The sequence below is a fragment of the Rhodnius prolixus genome, unplaced genomic scaffold, assembly GCF_049639745.1.
Source record: "Rhodnius prolixus isolate KJV_2025 unplaced genomic scaffold, Rpr scaffold_3, whole genome shotgun sequence".
Taxonomy (NCBI): Eukaryota; Metazoa; Arthropoda; class Insecta; order Hemiptera; family Reduviidae; genus Rhodnius; species Rhodnius prolixus.
The window spans coordinates 13,017,227-13,038,296 of NW_027411603.1; the positions used below are offsets into that span (position 1 = coordinate 13,017,227).

The 21,070-nt window shown below is 35.4% G+C and overlaps 1 protein-coding gene across 19 annotated transcripts in view; it reads left to right on the plus strand.

Moving 5' to 3' along the window:
* Positions 1-21,070, plus strand: part of LOC141453273 (uncharacterized) — a 234,731-nt gene that overhangs the window by 206,243 nt on the left and 7,418 nt on the right. For all 19 annotated transcript variants that reach the window (XM_074126272.1, XM_074126275.1, XM_074126273.1 and 16 more), the window contains 10 exons: positions 8,896-9,187; positions 9,448-9,797; positions 10,840-11,061; positions 13,145-13,338; positions 17,739-17,882; positions 17,994-18,191; positions 18,785-18,973; positions 19,049-19,478; positions 19,558-19,767; positions 20,858-21,018. In XM_074126272.1, the coding sequence (XP_073982373.1) occupies positions 8,896-9,187; positions 9,448-9,797; positions 10,840-11,061; positions 13,145-13,338; positions 17,739-17,882; positions 17,994-18,191; positions 18,785-18,973; positions 19,049-19,478; positions 19,558-19,767; positions 20,858-21,018 (2,390 nt within the window). The remainder of the gene's footprint in view (positions 1-8,895; positions 9,188-9,447; positions 9,798-10,839; positions 11,062-13,144; positions 13,339-17,738; positions 17,883-17,993; positions 18,192-18,784; positions 18,974-19,048; positions 19,479-19,557; positions 19,768-20,857; positions 21,019-21,070) is intronic.

The following is a 21,070-nucleotide window of genomic DNA, read 5'->3' on the forward strand; positions in this document are numbered from 1 at the left end:
ATACAGCCAGCTATAAAGGATGTATGGTGTACAGAGAGTTGCAGCGAGCTCGGAGACAGCCTCCCGTGTACGAACATCGCTCAGCGCAACGGAGTACTCCACAACCACCGCCAACAACACAACAGTCAAGAAGCTTTCCTCCTCTGCATACTCCCATCACTAACCAAAATCTATCTTATGCAAGGGTGGCCGCGGGACCTCAGCCGCCTCCTATTTCTCAAATGCCCACAACCTCATCCACAGGAGACATCAATACACTTCTCACAAGCTTCTTAACAGACTTCAAATCCCTCATCACACCTCTGATATCTCTCCTTACAACTGTCGTTTCCAGACTCCTTCCTAACCAATCTCCTTAATGGCTCTTTCACAACACTCTCTCACCATCATCCTCTGGAATTCTAATGGACTGACTAACCGCAGACATGAACTAGAAATATTACTTCGAGACAAACGTATTGACATCGCCCTTATAACTGAGACGCACTTCACTGACAGATCAAGATTTTTCATCCCAGGTTACACGACTTACAAGACCAATCACCCCGACGGAACAGGACACGGAGGAACTGCAATACTTATTCGAACTTCTTTACAACATTTCTTAATTCCCTACAACGCTACACCCTTCCTACAATCTACAGTAGTCTCTTTACTGACAGAGCCCTTCTCCTACACTTTTGCAGCTGTTTACTGTCCTCCTAACCACAATATTCATCAAAACGATTTCTCATCCTTTCTCTCTTCTCTTGGTTCTCGTTTCATATGTGGTGGCGATTACAACGCTAAGCATCCGAGTTGGGGCAGCCGGGTGGCGAATCCGAGAGGTCGAACTCTTAGGACTATCCTCAATCAAAATAGTTACATTCCTTTATCTCCTTCTCAACCGACTTACTGGCCAACTTCTCCTCGCAAAAGACCTGACCTTCTTGACTTCTTTATCTGTTCTAATATTACCTCTTTACACACTGATATACACACATTAAACGACTTGTCTTCAGATCATAGCCCCATCATTCTAACCCTTGACATTCACCCAAAACAAGCTCTTCCCCGACAAACCCTAATAAACGGAACTGTTGACTGGGACTTATTTCGAGAAACTCTTGACGGAAAACTGAACTTAAATGTGTCCTTAAAAACTCCACAACAACTAGACGATAACGTGGCATACTTGACTACCGCTATTCAACAAAGTATTTGGCATTCTACTCAACGGACTTCATACAACAGAACTGCACCATTACCTCTAAATCTACCTCTACACTTGAGAGAACTGATAACGCGCAAACGTCGCGCAAGAGCTCTTTGGCATCGCACCAGATATCCCTCTCACAAAAGACTGTTTAACCAACTCACTAGAGAACTGACAACAAAACTAAGGGACTACTTTAACGACCAATTCTCTGATTATACACAATCACTCACAACTGAAGACAACTCTCTGTGGACAGCAGCCAAAAGAATTCTCAAATACAGAAAAACTTCTCACCCACTAAGGCGCCCGGACAATTCTTGGGCTAAATCCGACGAAGAGAGAGCCCAGTACTTTGCCGAACATCTTTCTACAGTCTTCACTCCTCATCCCGACGTACAAGACTTACAACATACTGAAAATATTCTCAAAGAACTGGACATCCCTCTACAACTTTCACCTCCTCCCAAGCCATTCACTCCTAAAGACATCATGGACATAATCAACTGTCTTCCCAAAAAGAAAAGTCCGGGCTATGATCTAATTACAGCTAACATCCTTTTACAACTCTCCAGGAAAGCAATAGTATTTCTTACTACTCTTTATAATGCTGTACTTCGAACCACTTACTTTCCTATTCTCTACAAATTCTCTTCTGTAACAATGATCCCCAAACCAAATAAACCTTCTCATATCCCAAGCTCTTACCGCCCAATCAGCCTTCTACCCATCCTGGGGAAAGTTCTTGAAAAACTCCTACTACTCCGCCTTCAAACTGAAATAGCACCTTTAAACATAATTCCTGACCATCAGTTCGGTTTTCGGAGTTGCCACTCGACTGTTCTCCAGGCACATCGAGTGGTGGATGTAATCGCTACTTCCCTTGAATTAAAGCAGTATTGCCCGGGTGTCTTCCTTGACATATCTCAGGCATTCGACAGGGTATGGCACACGGGACTGCTTTATAAACTCAAACGCCTACTGTCTTCTACCTTTTACCTCATTCTTAAATCTTATCTCTCCGACCGTTTCTTCCAAGTCAAACAAGGTTCTTCTTCTTCTCTTATCCTTCCAATACTCGCTGGAGTTCCTCAAGGAAGCATTCTAGCCCCCTTACTTTATATTCTCTATACTGCTGACTTACCAACTCACCCGACTACAATTACTTTCACATTCGCCGACGACACTGCAATTCTTTCTCCTCATCTAGATCCTGTTATAGCATGCCGTGCACTCCAAACTCACCTCAATCTTCTCGAACCTTGGCTGCAAAAGTGGAGAATCAAAGTGAACGAATTGAAATCTAAATACATAGTATTCACTCTAAACAAGAAAACTCTCCCTCCTCTCTCCTTCCACAATACTTCTATACCAATCACTAACCAAGTACGATATCTCGGACTACACCTTGACAAACGACTAACGTGGAACCCCCACACGAGACTCAAACGAACTGACCTCAATCTGAGGTATAAAATGTTGAAAAGACTACTTGACAAACGATCAAAACTGACCCTGACGAACAAACGAACACTATATACCGCTCTACTTGCCCCAATATGGACGTACGGAATACAGCTCTACGGAAGCGCCAAAAAATCTAACATCAACCGACTCCAAACCTTACAGTCTAAAATCTTGAGAACAATAGTTAACGCTCCCTTCTACGTCTCCAATCATACTATACACTCTGATCTCAACATTCCTCTCGTTTCTGAAATAGCCCAAACTCGATACACAAAACTCCATTCAAATCTACACGATCACTACAACCCTCTGATCCACAACATGTCTACCACAACACTTCCTTCTAATCCTAATCGCAGACTAAAGCGGCGGTGGCCACGCGACCATCTCAACACAACGTCGACCTCCTAGGATGCTGTGTAAGCTTGCCAATCTGGCGAACTAACGGCTTCCATCACTGGATGGTCGTCGTTCACTCCAATCACGCCCTTGGCGCGCATGCATGTGCGCGTATGTGTATGGATATGCATATGCGTGCATGTGTATTTGCGCCATCCTTATCACTCATCTCTTTTGCTTATTGTACTGCATACAGTTGCAAAATAAATAAACAAATAAAAAAAAAAAAAAAAAAACTTTTTTTTTTTATTTTATTTAAGGCGCGTCAACATCTAAGGTTATTGGCGCCCGGAGCTTAACCGCGTGCACTGCAGGCCTCCGGACACTCTTCTCCCGTTACAGACAACACTGTCCATCACCGGATTGTGAGCTGTAAGAAGCTCCCAGGAAGAGAAAATCTAAAGGCCAGCAGCTGGATTCGAACCCGTGATCACCGCGTGGGCATCCAATAAGCTAGCTTATCCCTTCCCTTCCCTTGTTCAACGTGGTTTTCACTACTTTGAAGAAAATAACACGCCTTTCTCTACCTGCAATTATACCAATTTTGAAGCATCTTAAAGAAGTAAACTTGATTGGTGAAAGTATCTTGATAGATTTTAGTTGATAGGACTTGCAGTAATCTTTCACTTATTTTATTGGCTAAAGCTATTTTATTCAGTTAAAGCTTATTGTGCTTACATACACTTCAAAGCTAGAATCAACCCTGTTAAAGTATTTATTTAATTTAAAATATTTACTAAGGAAACTCTACTTTTTGAAGTAGGTATAGCCATTTCTTTCTAATTGATTTCAATTCAGTTCCTTTAAATGAATTACATTTAATCTCTTAAACAAACAAATTTGGTAATCAAATACAAATTTATAGCGATGTAATGAATAAAGTTTCAGTTATCTAACAGTATAAAGCGGAACGCAAAACTAGACAAATAAGCCCTACCTTAATTTCAATAGGCCACCGTTTTATTTACTACAGAAAGCACTTTATTGCCATTGTTTCTTTCTGCCCAGCTTCAGTTTAAAGTGAATGCGCGTAAGTTATTTTTCAATTTGTTACGTTTTGCACCAAATAGTATTTATTCATAAAGAATAATCCTCAGTGGCTCAATTTCTAGAAAGGTAAGTTTCACAAGTATTTTATAGAGAAAGAGAGAAGTCTACTCTTCCAAGTTTAATTTGAAGCCTTTCAGTGTATCCGAAGTGTTAAGTAGGATCCAACAAGCTTTTCTTTGGGCTGTTGGTGGAAGTTCCTCAACCGAACCATTACAAACTTCAACAACAATGGTACTACAATTATATTCAAAAAAAAAAAAGTAAAGGCTTTAATTGGCTACTCTCTTCAATGTGCAGAAAGTCTGGATTGAACATTCATTGATTGCATTTGTTAAGATTCTAATTGAAAAATAACTCTAAAAAGATGTACATAAAAAATACTTTAAATTTCTGTCATCTTTTCTGTTAGAAAATAATTTTTTGTTTTGTTTTTGTTTATGCGCATCGACTGCCTTGGTAATTATCAATTTTCTTTTCTCTTTCCAAATACCACTCGAGATGGGATGCTACATGCTTCCAATCACAACACCTTCCTCAACTAGGTAGGGTAGAGCCTGGGTATGCGAGAGTGTTTTCACACATCCCCACTTATTTCTCTTATTTCATCGACCTTATCGACGAGGGGTAGTGTGGAATATCATTGTGCCATCCCTTAAGTACATTCACTTTTATAATAAATATGTATATAATCCACATCTATGCATGAATTAATGATTTTAGTTGAGTACTATTATATTAACTTTAGGTTACTGTTCATTATTTTTGGTAACTGATTCATCCTATTATCTTTAGGCAAAACTAAAAGTATTTCTGGTTACATTTACTGTTTGCTTGGACTTTATTATATGCTTAATCCAAGGAGGCTATTTACTCTACTAGTAGATGGATCGCGCAGTGCTTTGAACCTGCACATCCTAAAATAAACTAGAATTAAATAATATTAACCTAATGGGGTTGAAATGCTTGTATGCAAATTCTTTCTCCACCGAAAGTTTGTGTACTTTCTACATTCGTGTGCAGCTTTTTGTTTTTGTTTGTGATTAAAATCACGTGGAAAATGGAAAATATTATTATGGAGAAAGAAAGCGATTAAAGTAATCACTTGTTTTGTAGAACTAATTGATTTATTCTAATGAAAAAAAATTAGTATTAAAAAGAGAGAAAAAGGTACTTAATATTCTGAATAGAGATTTAATAACAAAAGAGCACTCCTCTGACAAGATAATTCTTATATTTTGTTCAAGTTACTTTTGTGTAGAAATAAAGTTTTATTGAGTGATAGAACACCGTAAAGTTCAATATCTCTCGGCAAGCAACATGGTGTGGGGCTTGTTTGCTGAACTAACCAATAAATTGTAAAGCAGCCATTTCGTCAAACTTATTTAATAACTTTTTTTTTCCACTGTTGTTATCTTAGTTTGTATTAACTAACTTCAGGAAAAATTAGAATTTGATCTGTCAATATTAAGATCAATCAAGTTTTTATGTACATATGTAGGGAATTAAATTACAATTGTGTGAAGTTTGGCATTTTTATCTTTGTTGCTTGATACCACTAAAATAAAATAATCACTTGGAAACAAGCTGAACTTACGTTACAAAGAAGCGATCAATTTACAACTTAATTTTACTCGTCTGGTTCACTGAATAAATTTTCAACATCCTCAAATTATCTTAATATTCCTTTTAATAAACGACGTTATTTCAATTGCCTATACGGAACATCATAAAGCCTGCCGTATAATATTAGATCTTCAGTCTGAAAACTGTCTAATTCCGAATAATCCTCATTGTCTCATGGGCCATTGATACGAGATTACGTTTCATCAAGTGACTGGAAATAAGGGCTACCACTGAAATTCCTTGACCCCCTACTGATATCTTTTTCTGTTTTTTTTTATCTTAAAAAATTTTAAATGATGCCTTGTTTCATTCATCCTCGAATTCTTTTTATTCTTTATTACCCAAAACGATTCAGCCCACTCTGGGTAACAATCAATTTACAAACTGCCAATTAAATAGCCATATTTAATATACTTAATCTTTTAGGAAATGAACTGGGTAAATTGTGCTTGCATTTTTTTATGTTTTTTACTTGTAGCTTGAGTTCTAATTTAATGTAGTTAACAGAAAAAAATCCTAAAGTATCAATATCTTTTGAATAAAGGATACGGAATGTTAGGAAATTCAACCTTGTGAATTGGTTCAAGCATATAACTGTTGTATTTCAAATAGTTTTATTGTTAGAATTTTATTACACTTTTTTGACCAACAAATTATGTATTTTTCAAAAAATTAATGCATCTTTTAAGTTTACTTAAATAAAAATATAGTGATTAAAATTCTAACTTTCATAAAGTAAGCGCACCTCAATTGAAGTGAGAAATACTAGAGTTTAGTTAGTATGGAATGAATGGGGGAAAAAAAGTGTATGATAAAATAATAATTATATATATAAGTATACATATATACATATATATATGTATAATAAAAAAAGTGAAATAAACTTTTTTGCAACAAAAGTTAGACATTCAAATGGAGTGAAAGTTTAGTGGCAGCAAAAGCAGAATGTACGCTCCCTACAGCCGCCAGCAACTTACTGCGAACTCACAAAACATACATTCATGTACTCACAAAGAGCCTCAGAGAACTAATTCTCTTGTGCGGGTGATTTATCAACGAGTTAAAGTCTTGGCTGGTAGGGCGTGTGTGCTGCGAGATCTGGCGCTTCTAAAAACCGACATATCTTTTCCCTTAATAGCTTGCCCATTGACTTCCATTATTCTTGACGGTAACACTCTCTACTCACAGCCTAACCATACAATGCACATCCTCTCAACTAAACTTTTTTTTTCAGAATTCGTTTTTTCTCTCCTCTCTTCATCTGTAAACGCTAGGTGCAGACAACTTAATCAAATACATACTGTTATTTCTGGAATAGATTGGAAATTTTTGGGCTTCTTATTTATCTTCTATCTTCTATGTATGTTTGCGGTTTTGAAATCATTCTTTCTACATGTCGTTGTTAGTCAACATTTCTCTCAACTGTACTGTTCTCCATATACTTCTCTGATTATGGTAATTCGAACAATATAATTCTAAGTGGGCTATTTTACACCTTTGTTGTACGTAAGAGAGCTTGCCTTCGCCAGCCTTATTCCCCAAAATGTTACCTACAAGAATCTACACCTTTTCAAACAAGTCCCAATACATTCACCCTCTTTGAGATGGAGGTAATCAGAAGCTTCCTATTTATTGTAATTTACTGATACATACAACTGAATTTATTATTGATCGTAAGCTACTATCATGTACAGTTGAGCAGGAATCAATAATAACTATCTTTAAAGTTAAAAATGTAATAGTTGACCTGCTGCTGTAGCTCTTGCGGACAAAGACGCTTCAGGAGGCGAGAGGACTTCTGAGAGTGGGAAGAGGTTACAAGTAGGATTAAAGGTCATCCAAGAAGTAGTTCATGAAATTATTCCTTATATTTATCTCCATAATAAACTGAACAACTTATTGACTGCCTTTAGAAGGTAATTTTCGATACTGACGGCCTAAATAAACGTCTTGTGTGTAAGGGTGAATTAAGAGTCTGTCTTAACAATAAAGTGAATATGCTTCACCAACAACAACCTAACATATAATCAACTTTTAAGGACTTATAGATGTATTTTTTGCTGAAAAAACTAATCCTTCAACTTCTTTCCAGCAATTGCAGTATCTTATTTTAACTTGAGTATGTCTGTTTGTGATTCACTTTTCACTTAATTTACCTAGTTATTATGCAGTTATACTTTTATTCTAGATATACTTTTATTTAATTTATTATATTGAATTGATTAGACAAGGAGAAGATATTCCTTCGTTTGTGGAAGAATATTCTCGTTATTCTAGGAAGAAAAAGGTTTTTTTAGGAAGGTTAGAGAGAGACTTCCCTACAAACTGATCCTGCAGAAATATTCACCGCAATTCAAGGCATTCACATGCATACAACTTTAATACACTTAGTAAACCATGTGAGCCCAAAAGGACTGCGAATATCACAAGCTGGGCTCCATAGCCAAATATTGATAATGTAATTATAAGGTCATTACAATAATTTGCCATCGGAGAGTCGTATTCCAGAAAAGTATTGAGTTAAGTCAGATAGAGCCAGAACAGTGGTTATCCTGAACAAGTGAATGAAGATCAACTCACTATCTTGTGGAATTTTAAAGAGAGTGGTTCCTGTAAAGTTTATGAGCATATGTATTTGATTTGATATGTTTGCTTGTACCGGTGTCACTTCCGGAAGGTAACCAAGGTCTAAAAGTCCTTTGCATATAAATCTTCCATCTCTTTTACATGCAGAGCTCAAGTAGTCTTCCGTTCGTCCATATTAAGCAGATGAAAAGAAGTGGAATAAATTGGTTTTGATGAAGAAAATTAAAGGTGTGTACCTAAGCAGATAGCTAGTTTATTTTATATCCGGCAGATCCTCAACTCTATTAAGAAGATAGGCCGGGTTAAGCCTATCCAGTTTTAGGAAGTCGGTTTTTGCGATGAGTATACCAAAAAGTATGTGCTAAATAATAACCAGAGAATAAAAAAGTAAAGACAACCAAACAAATCAGATTTCAGAATGTTTTTGCAATTTTATCTTGTATAGTGTATTATTTTCAACCCTCAGTGATCTATTTTCAACATTTTTTGGGCTTCGTTGACGAGATGAACTTAAACTAATGGGAATCGAGATTTTTGTTTCAATGCATAAGTTTTATGTTGCATTTTTGTTACAGGTAACCCTAGAAAGATTCACATTGGGCAAATTCACATCATTTTTAACGGATGGCTGTCCAGACGGATGGTTGACGCTAGAAGAACAAGCACGACCTTCAGTTGGTGGCCTTTGGTGTGGTACATCCTGGGGACCAGTACTCTATTATTCAGAGACTCCTATCTTAACTTTATCCATTACATTATTGACACTGTCGTCCGACCAAAATGGATATAATTTCGATTTTAGAATATCATACAAAATGTTGCATAAAAAAGATGCAACAGTTAGATATGGCCGACTCTCATCAAATGGTAAGCAACAACATGTCACACTGTTGGTTTATTTCAATACCTTTGTTATTATTTTTTTTTTTCTTAAACTATGTATTCAGTATGTTGGGATGAAAAATAACTAATTTATTGACAGTTTCCTTTTTTACTTATTAAAAATTGTCTATTTTTTGCCCTCGAATTAATCAGTTACTGTTCGTATGTAAATCTCTTACAACTGTAATTATCCTAAAAACTGAATAAATTTAAGAAATATTTTTACAATTAAAACTATGTAACAGAAGGAGAGACCAAATCAATCGATGAAGTTACAAAAGTCATAGAACCTGTTGCAAATGCCAACTCAAGCGAAACTTACTACCTCGGCAGTAGAATTGGCACAACGTTTTGTTCACGAACATTTAGTGATTGTGATCGCCGCGATTGCCGACTACAGAGCCCAAATTTCCCGGGCGTCTATCCTAGAAATATGACTTGCTACTACGCAGTAAGGCAGCAAAAGGTTCCGAACGGTAAACATGCACTCATCTCAGTCTATCAGCCAGAAGGTCAGCTTGTCAACATTCGAAGCCAGAGTTCACTGTACGCCAGACCTACTCAATCGCCCAATCCTCATCTAAGCACACTTAAGGTAACTTTAAATCAACTTAGAAATAACTCGAAATTTAACAGGGTGAAATAAAAGTCTGTAGTTATTTTTCTCCTAATCTTTAACCTTCATTGAATTATTCATTTTCAAGTACGTTTACCTCAATGGGTTTTCATAATTTACACTTTTACTTTCACATGGTGCTTTAGGCAATTATGAAAGTGCCTACAGGATTTAAAAAATTAGCTAGTTAAACTCGAAAAGTATAGGTTTTAGACATACTTTAAAAAGGCCTTAACTCCACCAACATCCCCCTTCCAAAAGTAATGAAGACAAAATTTTAATAAAGTTTGCCTATTCGGATCTAAATAAAATAATATAGAGAAGTTAATGCGTCTTTATTTATTTTAAGCTGTTCTCGAAGTTCTTGCTGTACATCTAATTCTACTGTTAGCACACGTTTACTCCGTTTTGGCTGAGAAATGTCACTCTTGGGTGTTTAGAAAAATGGTTGACTTTTAACTAGATGAACATGTGTTAATCGTCGTCAGATTTCAAGATTTGAACTTTGATCTTTTGCCTTGAAAGGAGCAGACCGAGCAACCTCTACCGCTCCATGATCCACTTTATTCGTGGTGATAATTTACAATTATAAACAACAGAATGGAGTGATAAAATTTATTGATGGCTCACAAATGTTTTCTTAGAAAATTTTGGTGATTATTTTTAAGGTTAATGTTAATCCATAAGTAAGACAGATTGATGCAATTTCAGTCCTATTTTTTGTACTCATTCATTATTTATTCCCTGAAGATGGCCTGGTCTGTAGATCGAAATATAGGTAAAAAATAAAAGTAAATAAAAACAAATAATTAAATAAAACAATTATGACTAAAATTGGCAATAATCTTTCTTCCTTTTGAAGTAATGAATCAGTTAACAAAAAAATGAACAATACTATACTATTAATGAATCATAATGAAAATCTCAGACTTTTGTTACACTCCAGTTATTGAATAAGTTTATTTCTTTCAATAATAAAATTTACTTTAAATTTTAAAAGTCTAATAATTATATTTGTTAGGTGTGGAAAGATTGCGATGAAGTGCAAGATTACGTTACTGTTTACGATGGTTATACTACCAGAGATCCCGTGCTGTTGAAGTTCTGTGGCGGCGGTTCTTCAGTGCCTAGGGCAGTTTCATCCGGACCAGAATTGCTTGTAGAATTTTCAACGTCTCCTTTTGGAACTTTCCTTTACCCTGCACCACCACAAGCTATGCATGGTTTTCAACTCAAAGTCAAGGTAAATGTGTATCACTTTCCGAATTAGGACCTGTAGGTTAAAATTACAATGGCTTCTATAATGTTTTTTATTTAATCGTTCCCCTCAATCTATTACTGTTGATTCTTTTTACAATATTTTTTGAAACTTTGGTAATACTCGAAAAACTATTGTAGGCCTTCTTACCGAAGTCTTATGGCAATCGCTGTAGATGTATTGTATAAGTGTATTGCCGTCAGGTTTCATTATTTTGACCATAAATACTTAAACTAGATGACAGTAGCAGTTTCAGTAGGAACGACAGAATCATATATCATTTTCTTCTTCCCGATATCACTGTAATTAAATGGAAATAGCATACCACCGTCAGGTTGATCCAACAATAACTTACGCTATATATATTTTGTCTAATCATTTCTTCGTCATTTTGAACTGAACCTTTTTATTGAGGCTTTAAAATTCTCAGAAAAATTATCGAATAAATATTTTTAGCTTCACAGACTATGACTTAATTCAAAATGGTGTGAAAAGAGAGTATTTTTGTGACAGGAAGAGTCCAATTCCTTAGAGCAGCAGACACGGTCGATTGATTGACATTGCAAAGAAACCTAAAGAAAGCATATTAACTGGTAGGTTGTTGCTGGCTTAGTCTTTTATACCGTTCTGATAAGCAGGACTTCTAAATTAAATTATAATGTATGGTTTTCATAACGTTTTCACTGTTAACTTTATAATAGAACTTTCCGGGCATAGGTAAGATGATGCTGTCAGATTCAAGAATTCTGAGAGCAGTAGGACCCAGCGTTCAGACCTTGGTTTGGTACTTAACTTCTTTAATGATTTTCCTGTGAAAGAAATCGTGAGTCTCTTTTCGCGGATAACATGACTTTTTTTTTCCTACCAACAGAAATAGTGATAGGGAGTTTATTTACAGCATCACATAATATGGACCACTATTCATAAAACATGTTATTATATACAAGTGCAATCCTTAATTGAATAATAAACTAAATATACATAATAAATCAGAATTAGATATACAGTATCATGTTATATTTTCATCAACAATTTCAGTCAGTCTAGTCAAAAAATGTCTATTGGTATTGAATGTATAAATTTGTCTAATAATGGTTACTTGTCTCTTGATAGAAGTAAAGATCTTTCGATGGGCCAGTTGTATCCTGTTGTCGTAACATCTTGCATTAGATGATACCTGTACGGTCCAGAAGTGGGTAGTCATACGTGGGCCCAAGTTTGTTCTGTAGTGTTGTCGCAAGGGCAGCTGTTGTCGTCAATTATTCGAAATCTCGAATGTAGTGTCTGGTCCTTCCGCGTCCTGTCAGTACGTGCATCAGTTTGTAGTAATTTTAAAATGTCCCATTTTTTCCTGTCTTGTATTGTCGGTATGAACTTGCGTGTCTTCTTGCCCTTAGTCGTGTTCGTCCAGTCTTCTTCCCATTTCTCCACACCTAGCGCTTTCAGTGACATGACTTTGTAATTGTCATTGTGGTTAACTAACTGTGGTATTTACATAGGGTAACCTGAATTTCAATAGAATAATTAAATATTCCCATAAAAATTAAATATAAAAGCGTAATTTTACATCTATTTCCGATGTTAAATAAAAACTCTAGTAAAATATTGTTGCACAAGATTACTCAGACTTTTTTTGACTACTATTTTAAGTTGGAGTCTAAGGTGTAAAGTACAACCGATAGATATTGCAAAGCACAAAAAGTTTCCACGGTCCAGTATTGATGCTCCCAGTTTCATTCCATTAAAAGTCGCCTGATATACATAGAAGATATAGTGAAAGAAATAAACCATTAGAATTAGGAAGTTTCACATCATACAACAACGATAATTACAAACACAATAATTACTATTAACAATAATTTGTCCATACCATTAGCCAGAGTTCTCCATCAGAGTTTGATTTTTCTTGTACAAAAATTTAATAGTTTAAATATAGAGTAAGATATAAGGGGAAATGAAGAATCTGGTATTTTAATGTTAATAAAATAATGAAGAATCTGATTATTTTATATAAAATCTCAGACAATAAAACAACATCTTTTCATTAATATATTATTTTTGATTCTAGGTTGATTTTGTTGAAAGTGAAGCACCTTTATATACTCGTAATAAAGTATGTGAATTCTGGTTGAGTGGAACTGGTCATGGAGTGTTGGAAAGTCCCAGGAATTCACTACCGCCAAACACAACTTGCCTCTATCATCTTTGGGGTTCCGAACCGGGATCTACGCCACCTCCGAGACCTCATCGAAGACCGGGAAGGTCTGTAAATTTGCGATCTTGTAATTTATTTCTAAGGCTTCTTTTTTTTTTTTATGTAAAGAATAGAAGTAAGAGAAGAGTATTGTTCCAATTTTCGTGTTGGGCTGGTTAATAATTATCTTCAGCAAGAATGCATTTAACAACTTTAGCTTGCTGATATTAGAAAATTATTTTTATTTACTTTTCAACTTGTTTACTCTTTTACATCATGGGAAAAAACTATATCACTTGCCTAGAAAAGTTTTTGCTTTCTTTCATAACTGCTCAGTTACATAATTACACTCCATTCTTTCAAAAACCTAGTTGACGGTCAAATACATTAAATCATATTATATTCTTCATGCATTATCACTTTCGCAACCGTTATACAGTCCGCAGTAAGCTGAGATATAGTTGTTTCCTGTATTAGGACTTATTAAGATTAATCACCCAAATAAGGCTGTATAAAAAATGCAGTCTTATTTTTGTTGCATTTTTAGTTACACCAGCATCATCTCTTGAACAAAAATTTTTAATATATTTGAGAAAACCACTTTATATAAATACAAGTAATTAGAGAATATATTAGAAATATTAAATAATTTATTTAACGTTAAATTAGAACCCAAGGGACGAGTTTAAACCGTGATTAATGCTTTAGACCAGGGGTGAGCAACCTTTTTAATCAATGGGCCAATTTAAATTTAAATTTTTTTTTGGCGGGCCGCACAAAGATTAACTCTTATTAATAATTTACGAAACTTCGTACGAAACGCATCGCGTCCGTATTGCATGTTTGAACAAGTCACCGACAAGTGTGTATCTCGTCACAAAAAAATCGCGCAGACGCGGCGCGTTCGTATTGCATGTTGAAAAACGTCGTCGACAAGTAACTCGCCATAAAAAAATATTTCGGTTTAGTATGTACTACCATTTTATTATAATTAATTTTATAACAATATATTGATGGGAGAAAGTCGATAAAATAAATTCAATTTTAGAAATGCTTGGCGGGCCGCGTGTTGCTCATCCTTGCTTTAGACTATTAGTATTTATTTATTTATTTATTTATTTACAAGACGGGCAATCACCCAGTTACAAAGAAATATAATTTAAATTAACATTTAATAATAACTCAATATATAATAATTATAGAATATACATACATCATACATTTATACATATATATATCGTAGAATAGAAATAAAGATAAAATAGAAATAATATATACACATAATTTACTTAATAGATAAACAAAATACTTCAAAATATGTACTATAAAATATACTTTAAAAATAGAAACTTTACTCAATTAATAAATCTTTATATCACAAATAACCGGTAAGTTTTCCCTAGTACCAATCACCGCAAAATCAGCCATTTAACAAATGTTTCAACTCGATCATGTTGGTGTTAAATATATCAAAATCAGCGGGTAGATGATTAACTTGATCCGCAACTCTTGGAAAATAACTGAACTTACGATAATTGGTACCATGGCACACTTTAGAAAACACTTGTTTTTGTCTAGTACCGTTTGTTGGCACGTGAAAATTTAACAATGATAAAAGTTCAGGGCAGTTTATATTATTATTTAGAATTTTGAAAATAAAATTTAAGTCTGTGGCTTGTCTACGAAACTGTAAAGTACTCAAACCAGTAAATTCCATTACGTCATCGTACGGTACCTCCGTCATGACTTTTGTCTCTCGATACCAGAGCAATCTTAGGAATCTTCTTTGAAGTGATTCAAGTTTGTTGACGTAAGTTTTCTGATAAGGAGACCATAAAGCAGAGCAGTACTCAAGAATAGGTCGCACCATTACTTTGTAAAGGATAATTATGGTTCTGACATCTTTAAAGTTTCGAGTAGATCTAGATATAAAGCCAAGCATTTTATTTGCCTTTGTGACTATGGAGTTCATGTGGAGGTTGAATGAAAGGTTAGCACAGAACGTAACACCAAGGTCCTTCACTACATTAGATCTACTTAGAGTTGAAGCATGAAGAGAATAATCGAAGTTTGTACACGTCCGACTACGATGATAGGATACTACCTTACATTTAGAGATGTTTAGGCTCATATCATTTTCATCGCACCAAACACTCAGTCTATGAAGAGAGTTTTGGAGGAGGAGAAAGTCATCCGCAGAGTTAATGGCAGTATAAATCTTTAAATCGTCAGCAAAAAGCAGAAAGTTTACTGAATTGAGACATGTAGATATATCATTGATAAAAATTTTGAATAAAAAAGGGCCAAGAATAGAACCTTGAGGTACACCAGATGATACAAGAAATTCTTCTGACATTAGTGATTTGTATTTAACAGATTGATGTCTTGCGGTGAGGTAGGAGTAAAACCAGTCAAGTAGTGATCCATGAATTCCACAATGGGATAGTTTATGAATTAGTTTGGAATGATTGACACGATCAAAAGCTTTGGCGAAATCGAGATATACAGCATCGACCTGCTTGGCAGTAACTAAGGCTCTCCGCAGATAGTCCTCAAATAGTAACAAATTAGTGAGCGTCGATCTACGACCGAAGAATGTCAATTACAGACTTTTCAAATATTTTCGCAATTGCTGATTGAATGCAAATTGGTCTATAATTTGTAACATCCCTCTTATCTCCAGATTTGTAAATCGGAACTACAAAACTTGTTTTTAGCATGTCCGGATAAATCCCATGTTTTATGGATTTGGTAAATAATGAGGCCAGAATCGGAGCCAGAGCAAGTTGACAATTTTTTAATACTGCAGATGGTATTCCATCAGGTCCTGTACCTTTCCTGATGTTGACATTAGACAGTTGTCTTAGTACATCTTCGGTGCTGAATTCTATCATTGAGATGTTCACTGAATTCAAAGATATCACATCTTTATTGGTTGCGGTATCTAGAACAGACTTATTATATACACTTGAGAAATACTCAGCAAACAGGTTTACCGTATCTTGGTTACTCGAAGAATAAGTGTTATTGAAGTGGGCAGCATCTGGAATGGCATTATTGTTTTTGTGCCTGTTGATATAGTTCCAGAAATCCTTTATATCACAACTTTCATTTATTGCTGATTCTACATCATGTATATAGAATGCATAATCCCGTTTAGTTAATTTTTTACATTGCGCACGTACCTTAGAGAAGTGCTCATAGTCCTTACGAAGTAGAGAGATTCTATATTGTTGATGTGCTGCTTTCTTTTTCTTAGTTGACGTTATTAACTCTTTTGAAAACCAATTCGGGTAGTCTGACTCGAAAATTTTCTTGCGCGGAGTAAATTCAGAGATTAATTCCGTCACAACTCGTCCAAACAAATCAAAGGCAGTATTTACATCAGCTGTACCTAACACGTAATCCCAGTCGTAGTTGACTAGATAACTCGAAATTGTCTTGAAGTCGCAATTTCTATAATCAAAGACTAGATAAGGTTCTTTAAACACATTTTTCTCACAGCCTAGATTAAAGCTAAACTGAAGTGGCGGGTGATACCCTTCCTTTTTAAAGATGCTGTCATGAGCCAAATTAACTGCTATGTTTTTATCAGTAGAGAACACTAAATCAAGGAATTCACCTAGACAGTTTGTTATGCCATTTATTTGATGCATTTGAGCGTAAACATAAGTATCCACGACAAGTTGTCCCGCTGGAGGCAGAGATTCACAGGTGTTATCAGCTACATTTAACCAATTAACAGAAGGAATATTGTAGTCACCTACAATGAACGCTTTGTTGAAATTAGTTGACTGAAGTATATGTTCGATCGTCATGCAATGTTGTTGATAATCTTGCAGAGGTGAGGCAGGAGGAATGTAGACTACACCAATCAGTATGCATTCTGACTCAAACTTAAGTGATACAAATTTTTGCTCTATAGTGTTCGAACATAGCTTTAACTCAAACGATTGTATGTTCTTCCTAACAGCAATTAAGACACCACCACCAGATTTTTTACAGCTAGTATCACATGTTCTGTCCATCCTATAAACGTTATATCTATCCAATCCAAGTTCAGAAGTATTTATATCGGTATTTAAGTTAGTATTAATGCTGTCTTGAGTAGATCTCAGTTCGAGTCCAGTTTCTCATCTAATTTACTAGTTCTAATTAAATATTACTGTATTATTTTATGTCGGAGACTGACAGTGAATGAAAAAAAATATATAGGTATATATGTATTTATTAGTATTGTAAAATATATAAATATTACTTAATGTTTATTTTATTCAATACAGGTGGAGGTATTCATTTTTTTCTTTGTGGTTTAAACTTATGATTTATTCTTTTTTCATTTTGAATGATTTTTCTATTTGTCAGGCGTAGTATACTCATTAGTTATCGTTTGTCTTATATTGCTTTACTAATGCTAATAAATGAAAAACGAATTTTCTAAAATTAATTTGTAACTTTTATCGTAAAGATATCGGATATGGCTGTCCATTTTGAAGTATCATGTGGGAGTTCCTCGTTTTACCGCCCCCAAGGAGGAATCACATTGTGCAACTAGTCTAAAAATATGGGATGGAACGATTAAATCAGCTACTTCTTGCAACAATGAGATGTGGTAAGATATTAAATTGGCAAATATAGTGTAGGTATCAGTTATAATATTTTATTAAACTGTTGTTAGATAAATGCTTCACTTATTCAATTGTAAATCATTTTTCGCTTACAGCGACAGTGCTGTCCAGACTACAGTTATGAGACCAGACGTTGCCCTGCTTGCAAGCTACTGCAAAGAACAAGTTCCCAGGTCGTGTGACCATCACATACTTAAAAATAATTCCAGACCGTGTTATCAGTCAGAGAGTTTTTTGTCCAGTGGTAATTCGGCCACCATAGAGTTAACTATTACAGAAGCTACTGCCCTTAGGTATGCATTTACAATAATCTGAATGGAACTGTAATTATCTTTTACATTTTCGCATGTGAAAATTACAAGTACAAGTACAAGAGTAACGTAAGGGTGGATAATGATTTAGTTAGTGTGGATGAAGCTTACAAATTTCTAGAGTAGAGCCGAAAGCTCTATTATATTATCAAAAATTTATTTAAATTCAAATCTAATTTTTAAATTTACATAATAAAATAGTAGTCGGTAAAAGAGATGGCTGAAGAGAAGACTGGAACAAGTTTTGTGATTAACCCCTTAGAGAGTAGCATATTGGTCATTTCATCAGGGGTTTTGGCGTAATAAAACTACCTCAATGTTGACTCTTTCAACTAGCTTTCAATATGGGACCTGCAGAGATAGTTAAGTGTGCAACTATTTCGTCATCCAACTTTATCTTATCGTCAGATTCTCACTACTCGTATATTGATCACTCTAAAGTCGCCTATATCGACACTGACGCATTAGGCCGAAGAGGATTTCGCTTACAATTACTCTCTTTACTATCTGTTTAATATGATCAAGTGTGTACAGAAGGAGGGCATTATTACTACTACCACTATTTTTGTTTTAAGGCCGGTATCCTTTAAGGCTCTCTATGAGTTTGTGGACTTACATCAAGACGGTGAATCGTACGGAAGCGGAAAATGTTCAAGATTATTCACACAGAAACATCTGCTTCCAGCCTTATACTATACTTCTCAAAACTTTGCCTCCCCGAGGGACATTTTTCTCTATGGACGAGGGGGCTCAAAAAATATCAGGTTTGTTAAACTAAATTAGAAATAAATTGGTTGCCATAGCCCAATTTTGAACTAATGTACTCCTTCTATCAACAGTTGCTCATATCGATTTGAAGCTCAAAAAGGCGAAAGAGTGCGCCTAACAATAACTAATTTGCGAACGGGCAACCGAACTGATTGTGAGACTCACAACGAAGGCGGAGGTGGCAGACTTCAGTGTATTGGAACTCCAACCGCTTATATACAAATTTGGGAAATGCCTTTTCCACGAACCATTATGAATGTTCCCAAAGACTGTCTTTGCTCTAATTCGGAAGCACATCTTCCATTTGCTTACACTTCAAATAGCCACATAATTGAACTGCGTTTTACTGTAGAAAATATGACATCTACTGATGATTATCGCAATCTGGGATTTGAAGCAACTTGGGAATTCGTTAGGAGACCTGTGTGCACCAGAGGAAGGATACTGCGAGGACCAAGCGGGGAGATTTTGTTTGTTTCTCCAAGTAGAACTCCTGAGGAGGTATGATTTTGCTTCAAGTTATTAAAATGAAGATGTATTATGTTCTAGAATTCATGAAACTTATCACTAAAATGTGCAGGTAAACTGTGAGGGTCAGCCGTGGGTTGTGGAGCCTAGTGAATCCCGGTATCTGTATGTAAAGACGTCTGGCATAGTGGTTGGAGGTACCGGGAAGACTGGAGTGATACGTCAAGGCCAGTGTGCAACCTCTAACCGGATAGAAATACATGCTGGCAACACACACGTGATTGTGTGCCCTCATCCTCGACCAGCTCATCGAAGCAGTGTTGTTAGTATTCAATTAACTGAATTACAAAAATTTGTTATTTAAAAACAGAGAAGTATGTTTTTCGAAAGTAATAAATATATGTATTTTCTGTTCATTAAAATTCACAATCTGAAACAATATATAAATAGATTTTACAAAATCCATGTGCTTTACGATTGAAATATTCGTAGAATCATTGAATAACAAACTAAATAAATTTCATTGAAATTACTTGATCTTCAGTTTCAAATGTAATTTTTTTGTCAGACCAGACGATTTCACTCTAAACTGATAAACTACGTGAAAAAAAATATATAAAAAATATAAATCCCAAGGAGTAAAGTTAAAAAATTTTCTTTTTTTAACTTTATTTAATTTACCTAATAGCAACAAGTAACTATGATTGCTTATAAAGCATAAACTAAATAGAATTTTAAGAATTGATTTAGGGTCATCCAATTTTCAATGACAACCATAAGTCGGCTAACATGAGATACCGATGAAGTGTATTCGAAAGAAGCTCTTTGTTATCAGGTGAAATCGATATCGAGGATGTCGACGCTCCAGCCTTCAGGGAGGATTTAAGATTTGGAGCAGGTTCTGTATGAGTGTTAAGAAAGTTTGGAATGAAGTTTGGGAAAACGGGATTTTCCATGTTTTTTTGTGGTTACTCATCCCTGACTTACTGAAGATGACATTGCAGCTCTACTAAGTTGTTTGTTTGCTGATTGAAAGAACGTCTTAAGCGTTGACCCATCATATCAACATGTATAATTAGCTTTAAAGCGTGAGAACGAGCTGGCCAAGACAAAATTTGAATCTATTCTTGTCATGGAAAAGTGAGAAAACTCAGGCATTGATTGACATGAAGTCGAGCACGCCTTATTGGAAGGTGGCGCCAAGCGGTGACCAACTGATCAACAGACTGTGAAAAGGTTTTAAGACCTACAATTTCACCCTTCCCAAGGGTCCGATGAGTATTATGAATTGGATAAAAACCAAATGAGACTATAGCCAATGAAACCGATGATCTTGTCCCTGAATCCAATAGAGAACGATAGAACTCCTTAAATATTAATTAATTTTGTTAAAATTGAATCAATTTTTTTAGGTGGAAGTATTCTCTGAAGGCTGGGTGATTGTTAATTCTGCTGAAAGATTACCACCGATTTGGTCCCGTGATGACCGTAAGGAAATTCGTAACGTACTGATAGAATTTGTGCCTAGAGAGCCCGGAAGTTATGAAGTTACGTGGTTGGAACTATCTCGAAGGTAATAAGCTGTGTCTAGAAAATGGTTATTTAGTAAAAGTAATTAGTGGTTA